Here is a 24,053-nt window from a genome sequence, read left to right as displayed (position 1 = left end):
TTTTATATCAGAAAAGTTTTCTCCAATTGTTTTTATATTGGTTTAATTTCCTTTATTTTTCTTCTTCAGGACTCATTATATGTATGTTGGATCTTCTTTAACTATCTTCGATATTTGCCATTTTCTTTCTAATTCTTTGCCTTTTTCATTTGTTTTAATTAAAAAATTGTCCTTTTTATGTTCTCTTTCATTTACACAGCAGTTCTGTTGTGTTTATTAACTCTTTGTTTCTTCTAGTTTAATTCTTTTTTGAATTGATTTTTCCTTTTCTTTTTTATTGTCTCCTGAGTTTTATCACCTAAGCCATGGGTAGATAATTTTAGGGGTTTTAATTCTAATTTATGTTGTTCTTTTGTATTGTGAATAATTTTTAAAAGTCTTTTCAGCTTGTTTTGAAATAGTAGGTTATAGTGTTTACCTATTTTGTTGGCAAGTCTTTGTGGTGTGCTTTCATTGTGTTCAGAGATTTAGCCTGTTCTTTTTTTTTTTTTTAATGTAACTTTGTATCAGATTTCACGTCTATCATTTTCTTTTACTCATTTTTATGTGAAGTTAGTTAGCCTTTCTAAATACACAGAGATCTTCTCCAGTTTCTGTGTAATGTTTGAAAGTATGTCACCTTGCTATATAAGATCTCCTCACTGCTTTCTCCTTCCCCACTTTATCTGGACTTTCGCTTTTCTTTTTTTTCTGTTGCCTCTCGTCTCTTCAGTTTGGATCCTGTTCCCAGCAGTTTCTCCTTGGTGTGGCTTTGTTCTGGAGGAGAGCTTTGACTGATTAGTTTTGAGAATTGTAGTGACTGGATGCCCTTAAGGGTTTATTGTGAACCCTTTCAATCACATGCTATTGTAGTGAGCAAAACCCATTCCTTTTTATTCACTTTTCTCATTTTCGCCTGCTCTGCTTCATAGAGAGTCCCTGTTGGCTATTTTGCAGTTATTCTGTTCTGTGGACTGGTAAAACGCCCTGTTACTGTCCTCTGCTTTTTCCTGCACAGATGATACTACCCACATAGATCTTGCAACTATTGGTGGCTTGTCCCCACCTTGTATTTTGGGATTTTGTACATGAGGTTTTGATTTTGCTGTCTAATTGCTCTAATTTATGAGATTTAAAATGTAAGCTGCTGTCTTCCCAGAATTTCCACAAAATTTTTTGTATTAAAAAGTTGTGAACCACTACCCACTAGACCTTGGCTTCTGCTCTCAAGGTTAATGTGATTGCATTAAATGTGAACGAAACTATAGTTAAAAATTAACTATATGTTATTCTTATATTATTAATAACTACTAGATTGGTGTCTAATTAAGAGCCTTTCTGTACCATCTACAGCTAGATTGTTATAAAAACTGAATATCTTATGTCTTTGGTGACCTCTTGAATGCATTAGCTAGGAAAAAGATATGGAAGAAATTTCTCATATGTAAAATATTAAAAATAATTATCGGGAGTTCCCTGGTGGTCTAGTGGTTAGGATTCAGCAGTTTCACTGCTGTGGCCCAGGTTTAGTCCCTTGTCAGGGAACTGAGATCCCACAAGCCATGTGGCAATGACACTGCTGGATTTTTAAAAATATATATGTAACAGCTTTACTGAGATGTAACTTGCATACCTTACAATTCATTCAATTAAAGTATACCATTCAGTGGGTTCACAGAGTTGTGCAACCATTACAGCAATTAGTTTTAGAACATTTTCTTCATCACAGAAAGAAACCTTGTACTCACTAGCAATGACTCCTCATTTCTCCCCAATTCTATCCTTCCCTCCCCAGTAACCCTTGGCAACAATTGATCTTTCTGTCTCTGTAGATTTGCCTATTCTATACATTTCATATAAATGGAATCATACAATATGTGGTCTTTTGTGACTGGCTTTTTCCACTTAGCATGTTTTCAAGGTTGATCCATGTTGTAGCATATATCAATACTTCATTTTTTAAATTGTCAAATAATATTCCATTATATGGACATATCACATTTTATTTATCCATTCATCAGTTGATGGACATTTCAGTTGTTTCAACTTTTTTCTATTATGAGCAATACTCTTATGAACATTTGTGAACCAGTTTTTGTATACATGTATGTTTTCATTTCTCTTGGGTATACACCCAGGGATAGGATTGTTGGGTCAAATAGTAACTATATGTTTAATCTTTTAAAGAACTACCAGATGATTTTTCAAAGTGGACATATCATTTTACATTACCACCAGCAATGTATAAGGGTTCCCGTTGTTCAGTATCCTTGCCAACACCTGTGATTGTCCATCTTGTTGATGATAGTCATCCTAGTGGATGTAAAGTGGTATCTCATTGTAGTTTTAATTTTCATTTGCCTAGTGGCTACTGTTGTGCAACTTTTCATGTACTTATTAATCACTTGTATATTTTGGAGAATGTCTATTCAGATCCTTTACCCGTTTTTAATTGAGTTTTTGGTCCTTTTATTATTGAATTGTAAGAATCCTTTATATATTCTAGATATATGTCTCTTTCAGATATATGATTTTGTAAATATTTTTTCATATTCTGTGGATTGTCTTTTTACTTTATTGATGATATTCTTTGAGGGGCAGAAGTTTTCAATTTTGATAAGGTCCAGTTTCTCTGTATTTTCTTTTGCCACTTTACTTAATTTGTCAAATCTAAGAATTTTGGACTAAATCAAAGTCACAAAGATTTACTCCTATAGTTTCTTCTAAGAGTTTTATAGTTTTAGCTCTTACATATAGGTGTGTGATCTATTTTGAGCTAATTTTTGTGTATGGTGTGAAGAAGGGGTCCAGATTCATTGTTTTTCATATAGCTGTCCAGTTGTGCCAGCACCATTTGATGACCCACAAAATCTGATATGTAGTATGTTCATTTTTCTTCAATTCTGTTTTCTTGTTTCTATTATGATTGTTTCTTTGATACATGAGTTTTTCTAGACTCTTCTCCTTTCCAACCCATTTGTGATCTAGTTACATTTTTATAATTGATTTCTCACTTAAATGCATTTTGCTCAGAGATTGTAGTATATTGTAATACTAATTCTTTGAGATTTGAAGAGGATAATATTATATGGTCTAGTTATAATGTAGTCAATTTTCATTCCTTGTGTGCCTGTAAAGAATGAATATTCACATTTGTTGGATATAATTACTTTATGTTTCGTAGATCAAACTTGATAAATTAGAAGTTTATGTCATTTGTATCCTTAGTGATTATTTAATCGACCCAGTGTCAGTTGTGGATTAAAAATGTGTTAAAGTCTTTTACTGTCAAGGTGGGTTTCTCTGTTTTTTTCCTTTTAGTTCTGTTGATTTTTTTTTTCAATGTTTAGTTTTAACTCATTATGGGAAGTTTCAAGCATACCCGAAAGGAGAGGGAATAGTTTAGTCAATCCCTACCACCCTCCCATCTTTAATCATTATGAATACGTGGCCATTCTTATTTCATATATTCTCTCTACCCCTCTTCTGTGCCTCTCCAGTATTTTATAGGAGATCCTAGACATATACTGTTGCTTTATAGACTCAGTTTAGATTTACTCACACATTTCCACAGTGTTTGCTCCACAGTATTTGAACCTCATGATGTCCATTCCCTTTTACATCTCAGCCTGTCTGCAAGCATTTTCCTTTTGTTCAAAATATGTATTTTAAGTATCTTCTAGTGAAATCTTAGTGGTAAATATTCTCAGTTTTTGTTTGTTTGAAAATGTTTTTATTTTAATCTTATGTAATTTCCAGAAAATTAGTGCAGAACTCAAGTTGACAGTTATTCTCCCTAAGTATTTTGAAGATATTACTCACTTAGCTGCCATTGTTGCTGCTGAGAAATAAATAGGAAGTCTAATTTCTGTTTCTTTTTAGGTAATCTCATTGGCTACTTTAAGGACTATCTTTTTCTTTGGTATTCTGCAGTTTCACCATGATGTGACAAATAAAAGTATGTCATAAGTTATTGGATGATAGTAGTTTTGAGTTACTAACATTAAACTTCTTAATATTCTACTTCTAAATGGTGATCAGTAGTCTGTCAACAGCTAAGTACATAAGGGAATGCTTGCTATTTATTTTAAAAGACCCTATGGTGTATCTTTCTGAAGTACACAATTTGTCAGCTTTATAACTTTTTTCTCAAGACCATGTGTGTGTACCTTGATGTAAACAGAGATAGTATGCTTTCTGTATCTTTCCACAGCACTATTGGAAATAATTATGAAAAATGGAAGCACTGCTGGAAATAGCCCTCATTGCCGAAAACCATCAGGTAGTGGTGATCAAAGCAAGCCTAAGTGCACAAAGGACAGCTCCTCTGGTAGTGGTGAAAGCGGAAAAGGCTACACCAAAGACCAAGTAGATGGAGTTCTCAGGTAGGAATAAGTAACTTATATGTCAATTATAACTGATACTAATGTAAGTTTAGTGTCATAACACCTAAAAATTGGGTTTGAATTATAATTCAGTAGAAGAACAGACATTGAGAAATTGAACTCTGGGTGTCTTATGCTTTATAGTCTTTATAAAATCAGTCTGTAAATTACCAATTCTGTGGAAGTTTCCATCTTTTAAAGTAACTATAAGCCACAAAGCTACTTACAGAAAGAAATTTTTTGAGGCAAATTCTTTCGATTTTTGACACAATACAGTGTTTAGATAACAATATTGAAAGAGGATAAAGAATTGTTTTGTCACATATATATATATATATATATATATATATGAAAGCAGGAGAATTTCATATGAGAAGAAAATTGAGGGCAATTGCAACAGCATTTTTGATTTCCTACTTATATTAATGAAGGATAGGGTTTTTTTTCTATTTATATTCTTTCTTTAAGGCTATCTTTATATATATGCAAACACTATAACGTCCTCTCCTTTTAATATTTCTCTTACTCTGATCATTCTGTCTCAGTGTTTTAGTTTTACTTCATGATACACGTCTACTTAAGGCAGAAGAATTAGGTAGAATTGGAAAATTATGAACTGGGTTTTGGAGATTGACTTTATTAATTTTATAATTAAGAAAAGATTTTCTGGAAAGAAAATGAACTTCTGAGTATGAAACACTGGAGAAAATACTGTTATGGTTTCCTGCTATAGCTTAAGGAAACTGTATTGATGTTGTACTGAAATTGCTGTCTAGGGAAACTAAAGTATAAGGATGAAGGACTCTGAACAGAGATTAATCGGATAATTCAACATAGAGAGTGAATAGTACAGTGAACTAGCTTAAGTGAAAAGTAGGTAAAGCTAGTTTTCTTTCTCTTTTGCCCTTTCTTATCTATTTCTCTTTTAATCTTATTTTCTTTCTTTTTTCACCCTTTTTTTTCCCCATTCTTATTTTTAGTTAATTCTTTTTTACTCACCATAATTTGGAATTGGAGTTATTTTTAAATCAAGTATCAATGTATTTATATTTTGCTTTTCTTCATATATATTCAGATGCTAAAGCTTGAATGTAACATTTTATCTGTGTGACCACAATAAGAAACAAAGACTCCCTAATCATGGTAAAGGGTATTTGGTTAGCCTGAATGGTAGTGAAGTACTTTGAGAATTATAAATAATCTTGCTAACGACTTTTATAACTGTAGTATTGTGTCAGAGGTGGCTGAATAAGTGAGATAAGTGAATAAATGAGAGACTTGCTTTTGAATTTCTTTAAGAAAAACCTTTAATTAAACAGTGTGCTGAAATGTGTTTCAGGAAACCACATCTCTCCAAAAACAAATTTTATTTTCTTGTAGAAATTACTTTTTACTGGGAGAACTTGTTCTCAGTAAAAGACCTAAATAGAGAGAATTGTGTGAAAGATGAAAGATGACTGTGGGTGCAGATCCCCTTTGTATATGGCCAGAATTAGACAGATGGAAATAAAATGTTGAGGGAGTTCCTGTCTTTTGGGTCTGTATTCTCTATGAAACTGGAGATGAAGTTATCCTCTGAGAGTTAGAAGAAAAGAGATGAGATTGAAAGCCTGAGAAGAGTGGTAAAGGTATGGAATATTTGCAGAGGGGAAAGGCAGATGGAATGGCAGGATTGCTGGCTAGCACTGTGGACCCAGCCAAGTTTGAGACTGAATTTTTGTGGAGTACAAGTATTAGCTTAGTAGTGTACCTGTATTAGAGATTGTTTCTCTTATCAATAATTTCAGCATACCTTTTTTAAATTAAATAAATGAAGTTTTTTTCCTTTGGGGATAAATATGATCAGAACATTCTTTAATAGAACCCCTAAGTTATTCAAAGTATTTCACTTGGTACCTTATACTGTATAAGAGTTGCTTAGCTAATCATGTAACACTTAACTCGTTATATTAGCCTTCTGTAAGTGTCGCTTTAGTGAGGTAACGGATCACCAGCAAACACTTACATGCTGTATGTTTTTGTTTTTGTTTTACCTATACACAGGGGATTTTTCTGAAGAAAGCCATGTTATCTTGTTGGTTAGCACGATTATGCAAACAAGTTGCTCAGTGACAATTTGGCTCAATGGGAGAAGCCATGCAATAATACTGCATCCATTGCATAAGTAAGAGCTAGCTTACAGTAAGACTGAAGAAAAAGTGTGTAACTTTGTAAAAACTCATATTCTGTGAAACTAAGCACTATTTGTTGTCTTTGCGTTGAAATATATTGAAAAATTACAGAGCAAAAGGTGTCCTGGATCTAATTTAAAGAGACTTTTAATATCTCATGGAAAAAAAGCCCATCTTTTATTTTAAAAATTTACAAGATCAGTGAGAAATCATTAACTGGCCATCATTATATTTATCAATTAGGAACACTTCTGTATAACTGAATTATGGGGATTTCATTAGGATTGGATTTAGCTGTAGTTCTTTAAATGAAAACAAAATAAACCATTTTGCTAAATTTATAAAATAAATAAACCTTTGTCTCAGGAATAAGGAATTATTTTCCTAAACAGCAATTAAATTTGAAGTTTATTTAAAACTCATCTATAATATATGAAAAAAAGAATAGAAAGAGACCCCTCCTTCCACGGCCAGAAGGCTTTCTCACACATAAAGGAAGACATAAAAGTTGAGCCATGCATGCATCTCCCCTGTTGAGCTCCCAGACATATCTTTCTGGCCTTTTTGCACGATATTTTCTTCCAGGGCAGGTAATAGATTACCTCTTTTTTATTTTCTTTTTTCTTTCTTCCTTCCTTTCTTTCTTCCTTCCTTCCTTCCTTCCTTCCTTCCTTCCTTCCTTCCTTCCTTTCTTTCTTTCTTTCTTTCTTTCTTTCTTTCTTTCTTTCCTTCCTTCCTTCCTTCCTTCCTTCCTTCCTTCCTTCCTTCTTTCTTTCTTTCCTCCCTCTCTCCCTCCCTCCCTCCCTCCCTTCCTTCCTTCCTTTCTTCTTTTTTTAGTCTTTGGTGAGGATGGTGAAGAAGGTTTGAATCTTTCAGTAAGGAGCAAACTATAAAAAAATGTGACAAATGCAGTTAGTTGGTGAAAAGGAGTATAATGAACAATATATAAATTAAAATTAATTTGTGAATGGTAATTTCTCATTTAGGTGTGAAAAATTAAGTACATGAGTATATTTGTAGCGTTACTTGAGATATGTAGTCTACAGCTTGTCCATTGGTGATGTTGACTTTATACCTCTCTGCTAGCTTCTCAAAGAATTTCTTCTCTAATATATGATGAAAAATTCAGTGCAAGGAAGATATGGTAGAGCTAGATACGGCTAAGAGTTAGTAAAATAATTGTTTTTCCTACCTTTTTTCTCTTTGTGACAGTACTTCGCTTTATGACCCATCTCTAGAGGACTGTGAATTCCAACCTAATTTCCCTATACTATCCAGCAGCCGTCTTCTAGGCTGCCTTTTTCTATTGCCTAGCCTTTTGTGCTCAGGAAATAATCAACAACATAATTTTATAGGATTAATCTGGTCATAAGAAAACATCTTATGCATTCAAAGCAAGTAGTAATGACTTTAGGATTGTTCAGTGTTTTGTTTATCACTGCCTTTTGTCTTTTGCGTTCAGATAGTGTCTGTCATATTTTTAGCTCTGGTCCTTGTCCCACAGTCTTCTATTCCAAATTGATTTTTTGGTGCCAACTATATTTTTCTTACAGCACATTATCTTTGGTCCAAAAATGACTTTTAGATCTTCACCATTTCTGCCCTCAAATTGTACTAGTCATCCATCCATTCAACACATATGGTGAACAAGACACAATCCCTGCCTTCAGGGGGCCTAATAGTCTGGAAAAGTAGTCAAACATGTAAACTGATAGCTGTGGTACATTTAAGATAATTGCTGGGATAGGGCTAAGTTCAGAGAGCTTTAGGAGAATATAAGAGGGTCACCAAACTTAGTCTTGAGGAATCTGAGTTCTTGAGAAAAGGAAGAGCTCAACTGAGGTCTGAAGACATTGTAGAAACTAACTAAACAAGAAGAGAGGCAGAGAAGGCATGTTTGGGGCACCAAAACCAACAGAGAATCTGTTTAAACACTGATTAGAAGAGCAAATAGAAGGAAGTGGATGGTTGGTCTGGAGTCTGAATGGGCTCCTTTTCTTCTTTATTCTGATTCTGAGACAGCAGGATTTTCAAGTCAGACAAACTGAGGATTGAATCTTCACTTGTGAGGCCTTTCCTAATCGCCCTATTTAAAATAGCAGGCCTCTCTTTCCATTCACTATTTCCCTTTGCCACTTCATTTTTCTCTAAATATATATCACCATATGATGTCATATGATGTACTTCGTGTTTTACTTCTATATTTGTTAATTGCTTGTCTCTCTCCCAATTTTAAATTTAATGTGAGGAGGGATTTTTTGACTGCTTTATTTACCACTGTAGTGTCTGAAACAGCATCTAGCAGAAAGTGGATATTCAGTAAATTTTTGTTGAAGAAATAAATTTTGGTTTCCATCTGTTACTTTGTTATATGACTTTTGGCAATTTACATAACCACTCGAAGCCTTGATTTCCTCATTGGTTAAATAGGAATAATATCTACCTAATGAGGAGTAAATGAGATAATTTGTGTAAAATAATCAGCATAATAAGATTCTACAATTCTTTACGTGAAATTTTTGTGGACCAGATGTAGTTTGGAACTCGGGGTCTTCATATTTTCGAAAAGTACTAAGGAGCATATGTTATAGATTACATAATGTCTTAGCAGGGTCTGGTAAGCAGCCCTAACCTAATAGTGCCATTTCTGCAGCAAAAGGTACAAATATCACACTTGAATGTGATAAATGAAGACTCTGTAGCAGCTTCACATCAGTTCAGTTTTGCCTTTGAAATTTTCCCTCTGAAAGTTTCCAAGTCAGGTTTTTGCAGTCAAGTTAGTTATAGAATAACTTCCATTTTTCAGAACTTTATGGATGTTGGAACATGGATATGGGGTTGTGGATATGTGCCTGACACACAGTAGGTGTTCTGTACATGTTGTTCTTCCGTTTTTTTCTATCACATAGTTTCTTAACATATCTAGGAGAATGAGTCTCTACAAAGGCAGTGATAGTTCTCTGTTTTGTTCTGTAATAGATCTCAAGTGCCCTGGGACTTAGTTGGTGCTCAATAAATATTATTGACTAAATAAAGGAAATGTCATGTTTATGAAATAAAATTGACTTGTGTTCATATTTATTAAGTGTCTAAAGTAGAAAAATCTAATTTTAATTATTATTACTCTGAAGAAGACTGCCTAACAGATTTTTGTTGTGATTATTAAAAAATTCTATAATCTTTTCAGTGTGTTCTTTTTTTCCCCTTGTTCATATAACAAATGATGAATGCTTTCATTATGAAAGGAGAGCTAAGGTTCATTTATTCCATAAATATTTACTGAGAACCCATCATGTACCAAGCACTGTGATGGCTAATAGGTTTAGTAGCAAAATAAGATCAATCTTGTCTCTTTTCTCTGAAAATTTCAAGTCAGCCTTTGCAGTTCTTTAGCTGCCAGGGAACAGTTGTGCCTCAGATCCTTTTACTTCTTACTACTTCTGTCATATAGCTGCTCATACATGGAACACATTTAAAGTTATATAGTACTCAACAAAAAATATTTAAAATGTAGCTGTATTTTAGTGAAGGAAAATTTTTAGGTCATGGGAGAATGTTAGCATAAAAAAGGATTAGTATTCTCTGCTCCATTCAGAGTATTTCTTTTCCTAACATACTTCAAAGACTCTGGGCTTAAACACTGCATATTTAGGGTTATAAACATGTAAGTAATCTTTAAGAGTATGTTCATCATAATGAAAATCAGATGTAACAAATATTTTTGAGTCCCATGATGTATTTTATTATGAGATTTTATCTTTCATAGAGACTGACACAAATGAATTCTCTTTAGCATTGCCTAGCTGAATTAACTTGCCTGGACATTGAAGCCATAGGGTACTGTAATTGTCTACATGCACTAAACTGTTGCTTTGATATTTGGTTAGGTTTACATTATGCAACAATAAAACTCTTGGAATGCAATGCACATTAATCTTTAGCTGTGACATACTTGCGAGGAGTTTTGGAATTTATTTATGCACTTAAGAGTACTATAAAATTGTTCTTACTCTCTCGTTTTAGTTGCAGTGTGTGCTCTGTCCCTCATCCACATTTGTTGTGAGCTTTGCTTTACTTCTCTGTAGTTGTGATAAATTGCACCAAGGACATTCTTATGGTCAATTCTTCTTAGATTGGGAGAGGTTGGGAAAATGGTCTGTGATTGAAAAAGAGAATGGAGCAATAACCCTTAACGGATAAACTATAACTTGATATCGAGAAAACAGTCCACAGACAGTTCTGTATACTATTCTAATAAATAAAAAAATAGAGGTATTACTCGAAGCTCTTCCTTGAAGTTTACTTACAATGTAACACATTCTCTTGTTCACAGCATAAACAAATGTAAAAATTACTATGAAGTACTTGGAGTTACCAAAGATGCTGGTGATGAAGATTTGAAAAAAGCTTATAGAAAGCTTGCTTTGAAGTTTCATCCAGACAAAAACCATGCACCTGGAGCAACAGATGCTTTTAAAAGTAAAGTAAACCTTTTAAAGCAATTTTCTAAGCCCTTTTCAGAATCCACTTTACAGTGTTTTAGAATATTAAAATCTGCCTTTAGACTGGTGCATTTAGAAGCCAGCATAAGCAAGCCTCCTCAAAATCCTTTAAAACTTCACTATTAACTTGTTATACCAAGAGCCAAACAAATGCTGTTTGGCTTCACAAAAGCAACATGTCAGTTTTGGCAAAGTTCTAAGTAACTTTTCTAGATACCCATGCACGCCTTCTAGTTTACTACATACAAGTAGTGTGATGATTATGCATGAGCTTCTAGCATGTTACCAGCTGGTTCTAAAAGAACTAAAAGCAATATATTTTTTTATGAGTTTTTAAGATATTAGAGACTGTCTAGAATTGGGAAATTACTTGGAATCACTATTTGTCCAGTATTCTTCTATTTCTGTTAACTCTGGCCAATTTTTGCATTTTTCATATGTAGTTCTAACTACTGTGATTTTTTTTTCAAGAATGTTTCTTTTCTCTTGGCTAATATTTTCTTCATTTTCTTTCTTATTATTTCAGTTTTTTTGCCAGTTAAGTAAATAAGTGTGAGAGAACTGATTTTATAATTCATGTTTATTACAATTTATTCATAGTAGTTAACTTCTGATTCATAGGAAAATGCTTAAATTTGTGATTATTTGCTCTTGTGAATTTGGCATTCATAAAGCCAATGTATGATGTTTACAGTGAAATGCTGGGGTCTTGGAATAACAGGAAGGAGATAATCATTTTAAATTTTCCTAAAAGATAGACGACTCAATTGTCATTCATAAAAATACCGTTAAAATTGTTTGCAATACAGTTTTATTTCTTAAAAGAAGTTGGCAAGCAAAATACATTTGGGGATTATTAATATTTTCCAGTAAAAGCAGCTGCCAAAGTGGTGCTAGTGAAAGTAGACTATCTCTGTGACAGTGAGAGCCTTCTCTGTCTCCTTAGATTAAAAGTGGCGTGTTGAAAGCACAGGAAAAGCTGCTTTACTCAAAAACACTAACTTTAGCACATATTCCCCCCCAAAGTAAAATATCTCTGTGACAGTGAGAGCCTTCTCTGTCTTCTTAAATTAAAAGTGGTGTGTTGAAAGCATAGGAAAAGCTGCTTTACTCAAAACACTAACTTTAGCACATATTTCCCCCCAAAGTTAAAAACCTTTTTTTCACTTTCTGAATTAAAATCGTTTAATTTAAAATTTTTTGTGTTTTTAAGATGTCTAAACACATTGGCAGTGAGTTATTTGCATGTTTGTGATCTGTTAGGTGATTTCAGTATTAATTCTTCATTAATGTTAAGGACATTTAACTGCTTCTTTCTCCCATTTCTGTACTGAAGTCATGTTAGCATTATTGGTCTTAGAATAACAGTAAGTGGACCTACCAATATTTTTACAGCCTGTGTTGTGTTTTGAAGAGGTGAGCAACATATTTGTCACCCCACACAGACACTTAGAGGAGTTTAACAAAGGTGATTGTTCTTTGGTGTGGTACATTTCAGAGTCTAATACTACACTTTGCAAAACTAGAAACTTAATATTTATCAACATGCTGGGCGGTGATTCATCTCTAGAGGAAAGGCGCACATTATTCAATACATAGGGGGTTATTTGTAAATCAGAATGCCAATTTATTAACTCCAAAGAAGATCATAATAGGGTGGTGGTTGATGAACCCGTATTTCATTGAGTGGAAACTACATAGAAAACCAAGATTGTTAGGACTTCCCTGGCAGTCCAGTGGTTAAGACTCCACGCTTCCACTGCAGGGGGCACGGGTTCGATCCCTAGTCTGTGAATTCCACGTGCCACGTGGCATGGCTAAAAAAACTAAAGAAAAGAAAACCCAGATTGTAAGCCAGAGATGCTTGGTGAGCAAAGGTAGTTAATTAGAAGATATTACTGCTAGTGTGTCAGCACACAGAAATGGCAGGTTTCATTCATTCAACACATAGGACCTTTTCATTACCTTCTGAATCGTCTTATTTTATTTTTAACCATTTGATCTAAACTTCTGTGTTTGGGATACCAAGCTGTTTATTCTAAGTAAAGACTATAGTTTTTTGTTTATATGAGAGGTAAGTATAGATTTATTGCTCTGTAATTGCCAAAATACTTTTTACAGAGGATGGAAACCACTTGTTTTTTATATCTTTCAAGAATAGAAAAAGAGGAGATAATTGGTTAAGGAATTAAATTAGATAGAAGAGATATTTTCATTTGTGTGTTTTTTAAAACTTTAAAAATAAAAGATTACTATCAAAGAGAGTAGACTAAGTGAACTCTTAACTTCATGTAGCTCTTTGTTCTTTAGTTATGTTTGTGAGTTTCTCAAAGCAGGGAATATTTTATTTACATCTAGACAGTGACTTGCATAGTATATATAAACATAACTTAAAAAAATATTTGAATCAAATGGATCCCTTTTCTTCTGTCTGATGTGGATATCTTCAAAACATGCCCAGTCTACCTTGACCTTCAAAGACTCCCAAGTATTTCAGAGACTATTTGAATAGTACATGTGCCTGTTTACATATACGTGAATATAATGACAAGGGCATTGATTAGCTGTTTATATGTTTGCTTGATAAATAATAATGGATCAGATGCTACTGCCTATGTTAGGTTTGGTAGTTCAATATTCTTAACATCTAGAGTGAATCTATAAGAACAGAGAAATCAGTTCTACCCTGTGGGCTAATTCTGAGAGAAATACAGTAAGAAAATATGAGATATCCTCTTACTCAAAGAATTTGTAATTTATGAAGAGGAGACAAGACTCACACAGAACATTTGGAATAATAGTAATACCTAACATTTGACAAGCATTTTATAGTTTTTCATTCCTATTTTTAAAAATTTAATGCTTATTAACAATCTTCTGAAATAGATGGGAACCAGTGTCATTCTTTCACAAATAAGAAAACTGAGGCTCAGAGAGATTAACTGATTTACCCAGGATCTCCCAGAAGACTGAATGTAATTAAATTCAAAACATAGAATAAAGATGTCTGAAGAAAAGTCAGAAAGATAAAGTAGAATCATAATCAGAGTAATTGGAGAAGCCACCATATAATGGGTGAGAATTAAGAGTTTACTCAAGGTGTGTATGATTTCTATGGTTAGTGAAGAGAGAAGATGGCAGAAACTTGGATATGAGAATGAGGGAAGTGATTTAAAAGTCAGTGACGACTTCCACTTTCAGGAAGATGGAAGAGTTATACTTTTCCCTGTTCCTCACACTAAAGTGCAACTGGATATTAGTTATAAAGTAAAACAAACATAAAAAAAACTGAAACATAGAGGGAAGAAGGTAGACCAGCTAAGGACCTTGGGACCCAAAGAACAACATGGCAGTGTGTTGCTTGGGTTTTCTTTTGCCTTTTATGTCTTAGACTGGGTGCTGGAGAAGCAGATAACCCAGAAACACCAATGAGCACAGACAAACAATTCTCAAGAAAGGCCTGCTGTCTCTAGCCAAACAACCCAGAAAGGGGCGACATAGTAAGACAGAAAACTTTTAAGCAGTAGTCATTCTACTGCAACCAAATACCACAGAAAAAACTGTGGCCCCATCCACACCCACACCAGCAGAGGCTGAGAACCTATACTGTCACCCTTTCCAGGCTGTAATGAGATTCCCTACCCTCCCAACTGGGGTGGTAACAGAGAAGATTGAGTAGGGAGCTGTTACTTCCACTGCTACCGGCAGTAACAAGGTATCCCTTCCTCTCCCCCATCACCCGGGGTAGTGTTATAAGTGGCCTGGACTTTCACTGCCATCCAGAGGTAAGCAAAGCCATATCATTATGGTGTCATTAAAGCCACCTGGGGAGCAATAATGAGGCACCCCTCCTCTATCCAGCCAAAGAGATATCAGTGGAGGCTTGATTGGGGACTGGAAATCCCATCCCTGCCCATCAGTGATGAGGAGCCTCTTCTTTCAGACGTCATCAGAGGCCAAGGGGGAAACCTCAACTTCTACTCCCACCTTGGAGTAACAAGTTGGTATCCTCACTTCCTGTACCAAACAGGACAATTAAAACAGAAGCTTTAGATAAGGTCCAGAGCCTTATAAGACAATACCTCAAATGATCACAAATCAATTGAAAATCACTTACCATACTAAACATTAGGAACACTTCAAATCATATTTAAAAAGTCAATCAATAGAAATGCACATGAAGATGACAGAAGGGTTAGAATTGCCTAACAAAGACTTTAAAGCATCCATCATAAAAATGCTTCAATGAGCAATTACAAATATGCTTGAAACATTTAGAATAAAAGTCTCAGCAAAGAAATAGAAAGTAAACACAAGGTATAAAGAATCAAATAGAAATTCTATAAATTAAAAGTACAAAACCAAAATGAAACTAGCAATGAATAACATAAACAGCAGAATAACAGAGGAAAAAAAATCAGTGAACTGGAAAATAGAAAAATGGACATTATTCAATCTGAACAGTGGAGAAAATAGACTGAAAGAGAAAAAAGGAACATAACCTCACATACAAGTGAGACTATAACAAAAGATTTAACATTCTTATATGTTTCCTAGAAGAAGAGGAGAAAGAGGGCATAGCTGAAAAAGTACTAAAAAAAATAAAGGTTGAAAACTTCAAATACTTGACAAAAGATATAAACTTCCATAATTTAAGAAGTTGAGTGAACTCCAAAGAGATAAGCCCAGTGATATCCACACGAAGACACATCATAGTCAAACTTCTGAAAACTGAAGATAAAGAAAAAACCTTGAAAGCAGCAAAAGAGAAGTGACACCTTACCTATAGGGGAAAAGCAATTCACATGACAGTGAATTTCACATCCGAAATCATGCAGGCTGGGAAGAAGTGGCACATTTTTCAATACTGAAAGAAAAGAAACTATCAACCCAGAATTCTATACCCAGCAAAAATATCTTTCAGGAATGAAGGGGAAATCAAGATATTTTCAGATGAAGGAAAAGTAATAGAATTTGTCATTAGCAGACATACCCTAAAAGAATAGCTAAAGGAAATTTTCTAAACAAAAGAAAATAATAAAAAAAGGAATCTGAAATATCAAGAAGGAAGAAAGGACAGCATAAGCAAAAATATGGGTAAATGCAATATACTTTGCTTCTCTTGAACTTCTAAATTATGTTTGACATTTGAAGCAAAACTTTTAATATTACCTGATGTGGTTCTCAATGTGTGTAGAGAAAATACGTAAGGCAGTTACATTATAAATGGGGAAGAACAAAGGAAAATAAAGAGAAGTAGAAGTAAGGATTTCACAGTACACTTGAACTAGAAAAGTGATGATACCAGTGGGCTGTTGTAAGTTATGTATATATAATATCTAGAACAACCACTGAAAAACTGTACAAAGAGATAGAGTCAGAAAACACTAGATAAATCAAAATGGAATTCTAAAAAACATGTTCACATAACTCCCAGGAAGTCAGGAAAAAGAAAACAACAGAAAACAAAAAATAAAATGGTAGACATATGCTCTAACTAATCAGTAGTTACATATAAATGTAAATGATCTGAATATATCAATTAAAATACAGATTGGCCGAGTGAATTAAAAATATATGACTCAACTATATGTTACCTATAAGAAACTCACTGCATTTATAACAATATAGACAGGCTGAAAGTAAAGAAATGAAAAATGGTATATCATGTAAACATTAATCAAAAGAAAGTGGAATAGCTGTATTAATACTAGAAAAAGTAGAATTTAGACTAAAAAAATTACCAGAGAGAGATATTATGTTATGATAAAGAGACAATCCTTCAAGGGGATATAACAATATAAATGTGTATGCACCAAAAAACAGATGCAAAATATGTAAATCAAAAACTAATACAACTGGAAAGAGAAATAGGTAAATTCACAATTATAGTTGGAAACGTTAGCACCTCTCTCTCAACACTTGATAGAACAAAAAGAAAATCAGCAAGAATATAAAAGAATTAAACACCACTATTACCCAAGAAGATTTAATCAACATTTATAGAACACTCCACCCAACAGCAGACTATAAAATCTTTTCAAGTGCTCAGAACATACTCCAAGTTAGACCATGTCCTGGATCATAAAATAAATTTCTACCAAGTTAAAAAACTGAAATCATACGGAGTGTGTTCTTTGACCACAATGAAATCAAAATAGAGTCAATAACAGAAAGATAATTGGAAAATGTTCAATCGCTTGGAAACTGAACAACACACTTCCAAATAATCTATGGGTCAAAGAAATCTCAAAGAGAATTTTTTAAAAATACATTAAACTGAATAAAAATTCAACATATCAAAAATTCGAGGGAACCAGCTAAAGCAACACTAAGAGGAAACATAACACTTAGTGCACATATTAGAAGAGAGGAACAGCCTTAGTCATCTAGGCTTCTCCTCATGAAACTAGAAAAAGAAGAGCAAAGTAAACCTAAAGCAAGAAGAAGGAAGGAAATAAAGGTGAGAGTGGAAATCAGTAAAATTGAAAACAGAAAAACAATAGTGAAGATAAGTGAAACAAAAGAACTAGTTGTTTGAAAAGATCAATAAAATTGACAGACTGACAAAGGGAAAAAAGAAGACAATTTACTATTATCAAAAATAGTATCAGAAACAAGGATACAAACCCTGCAACCATCAAAAGGGTAAGAGAATACTATGAACAGCTCCACACACATAAATTTACAACCAATTTTTTGAAAATTGAAAATGATCAGAACTCACTCACTTTGAAGTAGGTAATATGAACAGCCCTATAACTGTTAAGTAAACTTGTAATTAGGAAACTCCCAAAAGGAAATCTCCAGGCTCAGATGTCTTTATTGGAGAATTCTATGAAACTTTTCAAGAAGAGTTAAAACCAATTCTACAGTCTCTTCCTGAAAACAGAAGAGAAGGAAATATTTCCCAATCCATTTCACAAAATAATTATTACCCTGCTATCAAAACCAGTCAAAGACACTACAAAAAAATAAAACTACAGACTAATATCCTTCATGGAATAAACCCAAATATCCTTAATAAAATATCAGAATTCAACAATCTTTTAAAAGAATTATACATCCTGACCAAGTAGAGTTTATTCCAAGGATGCAAAGCTGGTTCACTATTTGAATATCAGTCAGTGTGATCCACTATGTTAATAGGCTGAAGAAGAAAAATCTTATTTTATCAGTCAATGCAGTAAAAGCATTTGAAAAATTTCTCCACTCATTCATGGTAAAACTGACAGGAAATAAAACACTGATAGAAAAAAATAGTAATTCCAAAGGAAACTGCCTCAAATTGATAAAAGAGCAACTATAGAAAACCTACAGTTAACAGTATACTTAACGGTGAAAGACTTAATGCTTTCCCCCTAAGACTGGGAACAAGCAAGAATGTCCCCTTTCACCACTCTTACTCAAAATAGTGTTGGAAATTCTAGTCAGTGCATTAAGGTGAGAGAAGGAAATAAAAGGCACACAGATTGGAAAGGAAGAGATCAAACTGTCCCTATTTGCAAATAACATGATCATGTATAAAATCCCCACAGAATGTACCAAAAAAAAAAAAAATCCTAGAACTAGTAAGTGAATCCTGCAAGATTTCAGGGTACAAGATAAACATACAAAAATCAATTTCTATTTAGCATATTTCTATATACTAGTAGTGAACATGTAGACACTGAAATTAAAAATACATTACTGTTTACAATCACACACACACAAGAAATACTTAGCTATAAATTTAACAAAACTTGTATGAGATTTGTATGCTGAAAGCTATACAATACTAATGAAAGAAATCAGAGGATCTAAATAAATGGAACGATATATCATGTTCATGGATTGAAGGACATGGTAGTAAAGATGTCAAGACTTCCCAAGTTGATATACACATTTAATACAGTTCCTGTCAAAATCCTAACAAGACTTCTTTGTAGATAAGAGCAAGTTTATTCTAAAACTCATATGGAAATACAAAGAACCTGAATAAATAAAAATGATTCATTAAAGGAAAGGAGTAGGAGTAATTAGTGTACCTGATTTTAGGACTTACTTTATAGCTACAGTTAGCAAAACAGTGTAATATTGGTAGAGGGATAGACACATAGATCAGTGGAACAAGACAGGGAAGCCATACAGTATGATAAAGGTGCAAAATAATTCAGTGGAGAAGAGATAACCTTTTCAAATGGTTTTGGAGCAATTGGACATTCATAGGTAAAACAATAACAACAAAATTTAACCTTGACCTAAATCTCATGCTTTATGTAAGAATGAATTCGACATGAATCTTGAATATAAATATAAAACAACACTTTAACTTTTAGCAAAAAATCATGGAAGCAAATCTTTAGAATCTTAGGCTATGCAGTGACTTCTTAGACTTAACACTAGACAGTTTATAAAACAAAAAGTGGATAAATTGGACTTCATCAAAAAATTTTTTGTTTGCTCCGCAAAGATGCTATGAAGTAGCGGAAAAGACAAGCAACAAGATAGGAGAAAGTATTTGCCAAGCACATACCTGACAAAGGACTAGTATCTAGGATATATAAAGAACTCCCCAAACCCAAAATTTAAAAAGCAGACAACCCAATTAGAAGTTGGTTAAGAGACATGAAGAGACATCCCACAAAAGATTATATACACATGGCAAATAAGCATGTGAAAAGGTTTTTTAACATCATTCATTAGCCATTAGGGATAATGCAAAGTAAAACCAAAATGAGATATCACTACACACCTATCAGAATGGTTAAAGTGAAAAATAGTAAGAACACCAAATACTGGTATGGATGCAGAGTAACTGGATCACTTATACATTGCTGATGGTATATGAAATGACACAGTCACTCTGTAAAACAGTTTAGCAGTTTCTCACAAAACTAAGTATTCAACTAATAGACAGCCCAGCAATTGCATTTCTGGGAATTTATCCCAGAAATAAAAATTTATGTTTACACATACATGAACGTACATGAATGTACATAGCATTTTTTAAAAATTTTACTTATTTATATTTGGCTGTGTTGGGTCCTCGTTGTTGTGTGCAGGCATTCTCTAGTTGTGGCGAGCGGGGGCTACTCTTCATTGCGGTGGCTTCTTTTGTTGCGGAGCATGGGCTCTAGGTGTGTGGGCTTCAGTAGTTGCAGCACATGGGCTCAGTAGTTGTGGCTCATGGGCTCTAGAGCGCAGGCTCAGTAGCTGTGGCGCACGGGCTTAGTTGCTCCGCGGCATGTGGGATCTTCCCGGACCAGGGCTCAAACCCGTGTCCCCGGCATTGGCAGGCGGATTCTTAACCACTGCGCCACCAGGGAAGTCCCTACATAGCAGTTTTATTTGTAATAACCAAAAACTAGAAACAGCCCAGATGTTGTTCACTGGGTGATTAGTGAAACAAACATCCATACCATGGAAAACAATAAAAAAGGAATGAACGGCTTACATAACAGCTTGGATCCATCCCCAAAGAATTATGCTGATTGAAAAAAGCCAATCTGGGAGGTGTCATTCTATTTATATACTGTATTATTCCATTGATATAACATTCTTGAAATGCCAAGATTTTTGAAATAGAGAATAGAGTGGTTAGTGTTTGTGGGGATTTAAAGAGGGGATGGAGGGGAAGGAAGTGGGTGTGGTTATAAAAGGGCAACCTGAGACGGTAATGGAAATGTTCTGTATCCTGATTGTATCAGTCAGTATCCTATCTGTGATACTGTGCTATAACTTTATAAGATATTACCATTGGGGAAATTAGGTAACATATAGAAGGGATCTCTCTGTAATATTTTTTACAACTTCATGTGAATCTAAAGTTAACCTCAAAATAAAAGGTGTGGTTAAGGAAAAATGAATAAAGCAGAAGGTATCTCTTGGTGAAGTAAATAACACTGAGATGGAAATGTATTTTGTGAGGCTTTTGAATACCAAAATAAATTTTGGTTTTAATTCGTAAGATAATGAGGACCTGAAAATAAAATCTTGATTATAGGTATAGCACAAAGTAAGTGAATAGAAAATTAGTCACAGTAGATAGAATAAATTGTCTTACATATAGAATTATGAATTATGACAATCTTTCACAAATATTTTCTAAAACATCATAATGTTTGGAAATCACTTTTTTAAAAAGCAAAGCCTTAAAGATAGAATTGGGTTGCCAATATATTATTAGTATAAAAAGTAATAGCATTATGAACCTGAAATAGCCCTTTTAGTGCATAGAGGTTAAATCCTAAAACTGATATTATTACTGGAAGTACAACTTTGGCAGATATTGAAAGATATACTTCTTTTTAAGGTATGTGTTAATACCTTGATGGTGTTTGTAAGTACATTGCTGGGATCTCTGATTATGCTTCTCCATTGGAGCAACATTATAAATGATTGCTATATTTCTGAGTCACAGATCTATTTGAAAATCTGAAGAAAGTTTTGGACCATCTCCTCAGATAAGTGGACCATCCACCTAATTTTTCATACCATAGGGTTCACAGGCCACCTGAAAGCTATCTCTGATTCAGAAGAAAGGGTCCAGAGAATCTGTATATAATTATTTCAGTGTGATATGTAGTCATCCAAAAACAACTACCATACCATAGGGTTCACAGGCCACCTGAAAGCTATCTCTGATTCGGAAGAAAGGGTCCAGAGTATCTGTATATGATTAATTTCAGTGTGATATGTAGTCCTCCGGAAACAACTACCATACCATAGGGTTCACAGGCCACCTGAAAGCTATCTCTGATTCAGAAGAAAGGGTCCAGAGTATCTGTATATGATTAATTTCAGTGTGATATGTAGTCCTCCAGAAACAACTACCATACCATAGGGTTCACAGGCCACCTGAAAGCTATCTCTGATTCGGAAGAAAGGGTCCAGAGTATCTGTATATGATTAATTTCAGTGTGATATGTAGTCCTCCGGAAACAACTACCATACCATAGGGTTCACAGACCACCTGAAAGCTATCTCTGATTCGGAAGAAAGGGTCCAGAGTATCTGTATATGATTAATTTCAGCGTGATGTGTAGTCCTCCGGAAACAACTACCTAATGAGCACGTATTTGCTTGCACAGTGCCTATGGCAGCCACCACATGGGAGCTCAAAAGTATTTTTAAAATAATCCCATATGCAAGAGGCTTATGATCCAGTTTAAGAAGTAAGCTGTTCTTATAAAATGATTACTTATTAGATGTTTCAGAATGTGAATAGGGTGATTCTTGCATTTAGATTAAAGCGTTACAGCTTTTGTAAATCACCTCGAGAAGACATTTTGGTAATTAATGTGATCTTTTGGGCATGGGAGTATGAGGTAGGCAATAGAATTCTTTATGAATATCATGAAAGTAGCAAAGTGAGATAGGAGGACTAGACATATGGATATATGGATTCATTCAAAAACAACTTCAGTCTCTATGCTCTACCGTGGGGATATTGCAGTGAAAACTTAGATACAGTCCCTACCCTCATGGAGTTGACAGTTTAAGAGAAATAAATTGTTCAGGAATAAATGAAGAATAGCTTACTCTGGGCTGGAGTGTGCGAAAAAAGGTTTATGGTGTAGGTTGCATAGAGTTTACTTACTGTCCTAAAATAAATTTGACCTTGAACAAGTTTCCTAACCTTTTTGAACCTCAGGGGGCTCATCTGTAAAGTTCAGACACTAATGGATAAAGTAATAAGATACTGGGTTCAGAGCCTGGTAGTTGGTGGCTACTGCTATTGTTATTGGTTTGAACGGCAGTAATGAATGACTAGATTGGGATACTCAAGAAAAGAAGCAGGAAGTTAGGGGAGCACAGTGGTAAGAAAGCAAGATGAGCATTCCTTTATGTTCCAGGCAGTAGGGAGACTTGCCTGATTAATATAAAAAATAGTATTGGGAGGTAATATGTGTTATTGTAAGCAATGTATAATACCTTTAAAAGAAATTGTTACTGTCTTATTTTTTTGATTAACCTCAAGTCATTTTTTGTTGTTGTTTGACAAGTAGCCTTTATATGGGGCAGTCTTTTATAATATAAAAACGTTGCTTATTGGGGCTTCCCTGGTGGCGCAGTGGTTGAGAGTCTGCCTGCCAATGCCAGGGACACGGGTTCGAGCTCTGGTCTGGGAAGATCCCACATGCCACGGAGCAACTAGGCCCGTGAGCCACAATTACTGAGCCTGCGCGTCTGGAGCCTGTGCTCCGCAACAAGAGAGGCCGCGATAATGAGAGGCCTGCGCACCGCGATGAAGAGTGGCCCCCGCTTGCCGCAACTAGAGAAAGCCCTCGCACAGAAACGAAGACCCAACACAGCCAAAAATAAATAAATGAATAAACCCAAAAAGTTAAAAAAAAAAACTTTGCTTATCAACTTTTGCTCATTACTTTTGCAGAGATTGGAAACGCTTATGCGGTTTTAAGCAATCCAGAAAAACGAAAGCAGTATGACCTCACAGGCAATGAAGAACAAGCATGTAATCAGCAGAACAATGGTAGATTTAATTTCCATAGAGGTTGTGAAGCTGATATAACTCCAGAAGACTTGTTTAATATATTCTTTGGTGGTGGATTTCCTTCAGGTATTTTAATGTTAGTTATAAATATTTGTACTATATGAAGCTAGAGATCATCACCTCCAGTTAGGCTATTTAGAGATTTATGTACCTTCTCCCTGACATTTTCGTATAGTATTATGATCCTGTGATGGTTTTTCATGAAGATAGAAGAAAATTGTTAGACTTATTACCTTTATTGTAAGTCTGTCTTTTTCCTAGAACATACTTTATTTTTAAAAAGATGTTGTGTATTTTACATAGAGCTGAAGAAAGGACCTGTAAGTAGGAGATCCAGTGGCAATGCATTAGTTAAGTGCCAATACAATTATAGGAAGTAACCTGTACCTTGAAGGACTATTTGACATTGGTTCTTTGAAGATCTTTGTAGATTTCATTAATAATATTGTAGATTGTTAATATGGATGTATGTGGAGGTACTGTCCATTGAAATGCCTGAATCATGGGTTACATATAAAGT

At 34.3% G+C, this 24,053-nt stretch overlaps 1 protein-coding gene across 6 annotated transcripts in view; it reads left to right on the top strand.

The window, feature by feature from the left end:
* Window positions 1–24,053, top strand: part of DNAJB14 (DnaJ heat shock protein family (Hsp40) member B14) — a 49,237-nt gene that overhangs the window by 13,187 nt on the left and 11,997 nt on the right. For 2 of the 6 annotated variants that reach the window (XM_082462344.1, XM_082462346.1), the window contains exons 2-4: window positions 4,193–4,364; window positions 10,869–11,014; window positions 23,414–23,599. In XM_082462344.1, coding sequence (XP_082318470.1) covers window positions 4,193–4,364; window positions 10,869–11,014; window positions 23,414–23,599 — 504 coding nt within the window. Of the gene's footprint in view, window positions 1–4,192; window positions 4,365–6,407; window positions 6,529–10,868; window positions 11,015–23,413; window positions 23,600–24,053 lie in introns of those variants that run through there. The other 4 variants (XM_082462345.1, XM_082462347.1, XM_082462349.1 and 1 more) reach the window with 3 other exon arrangements.

The sequence above is a fragment of the Balaenoptera physalus genome (assembly GCF_965194825.1).
Source record: "Balaenoptera physalus genome assembly, chromosome: 5".
NCBI classification, from domain to species: Eukaryota; Metazoa; Chordata; class Mammalia; order Artiodactyla; family Balaenopteridae; genus Balaenoptera; species Balaenoptera physalus.
Note: the sequence above shows the minus strand (reverse complement) of the source record. Positions and strands in the feature narration are given on the sequence as shown.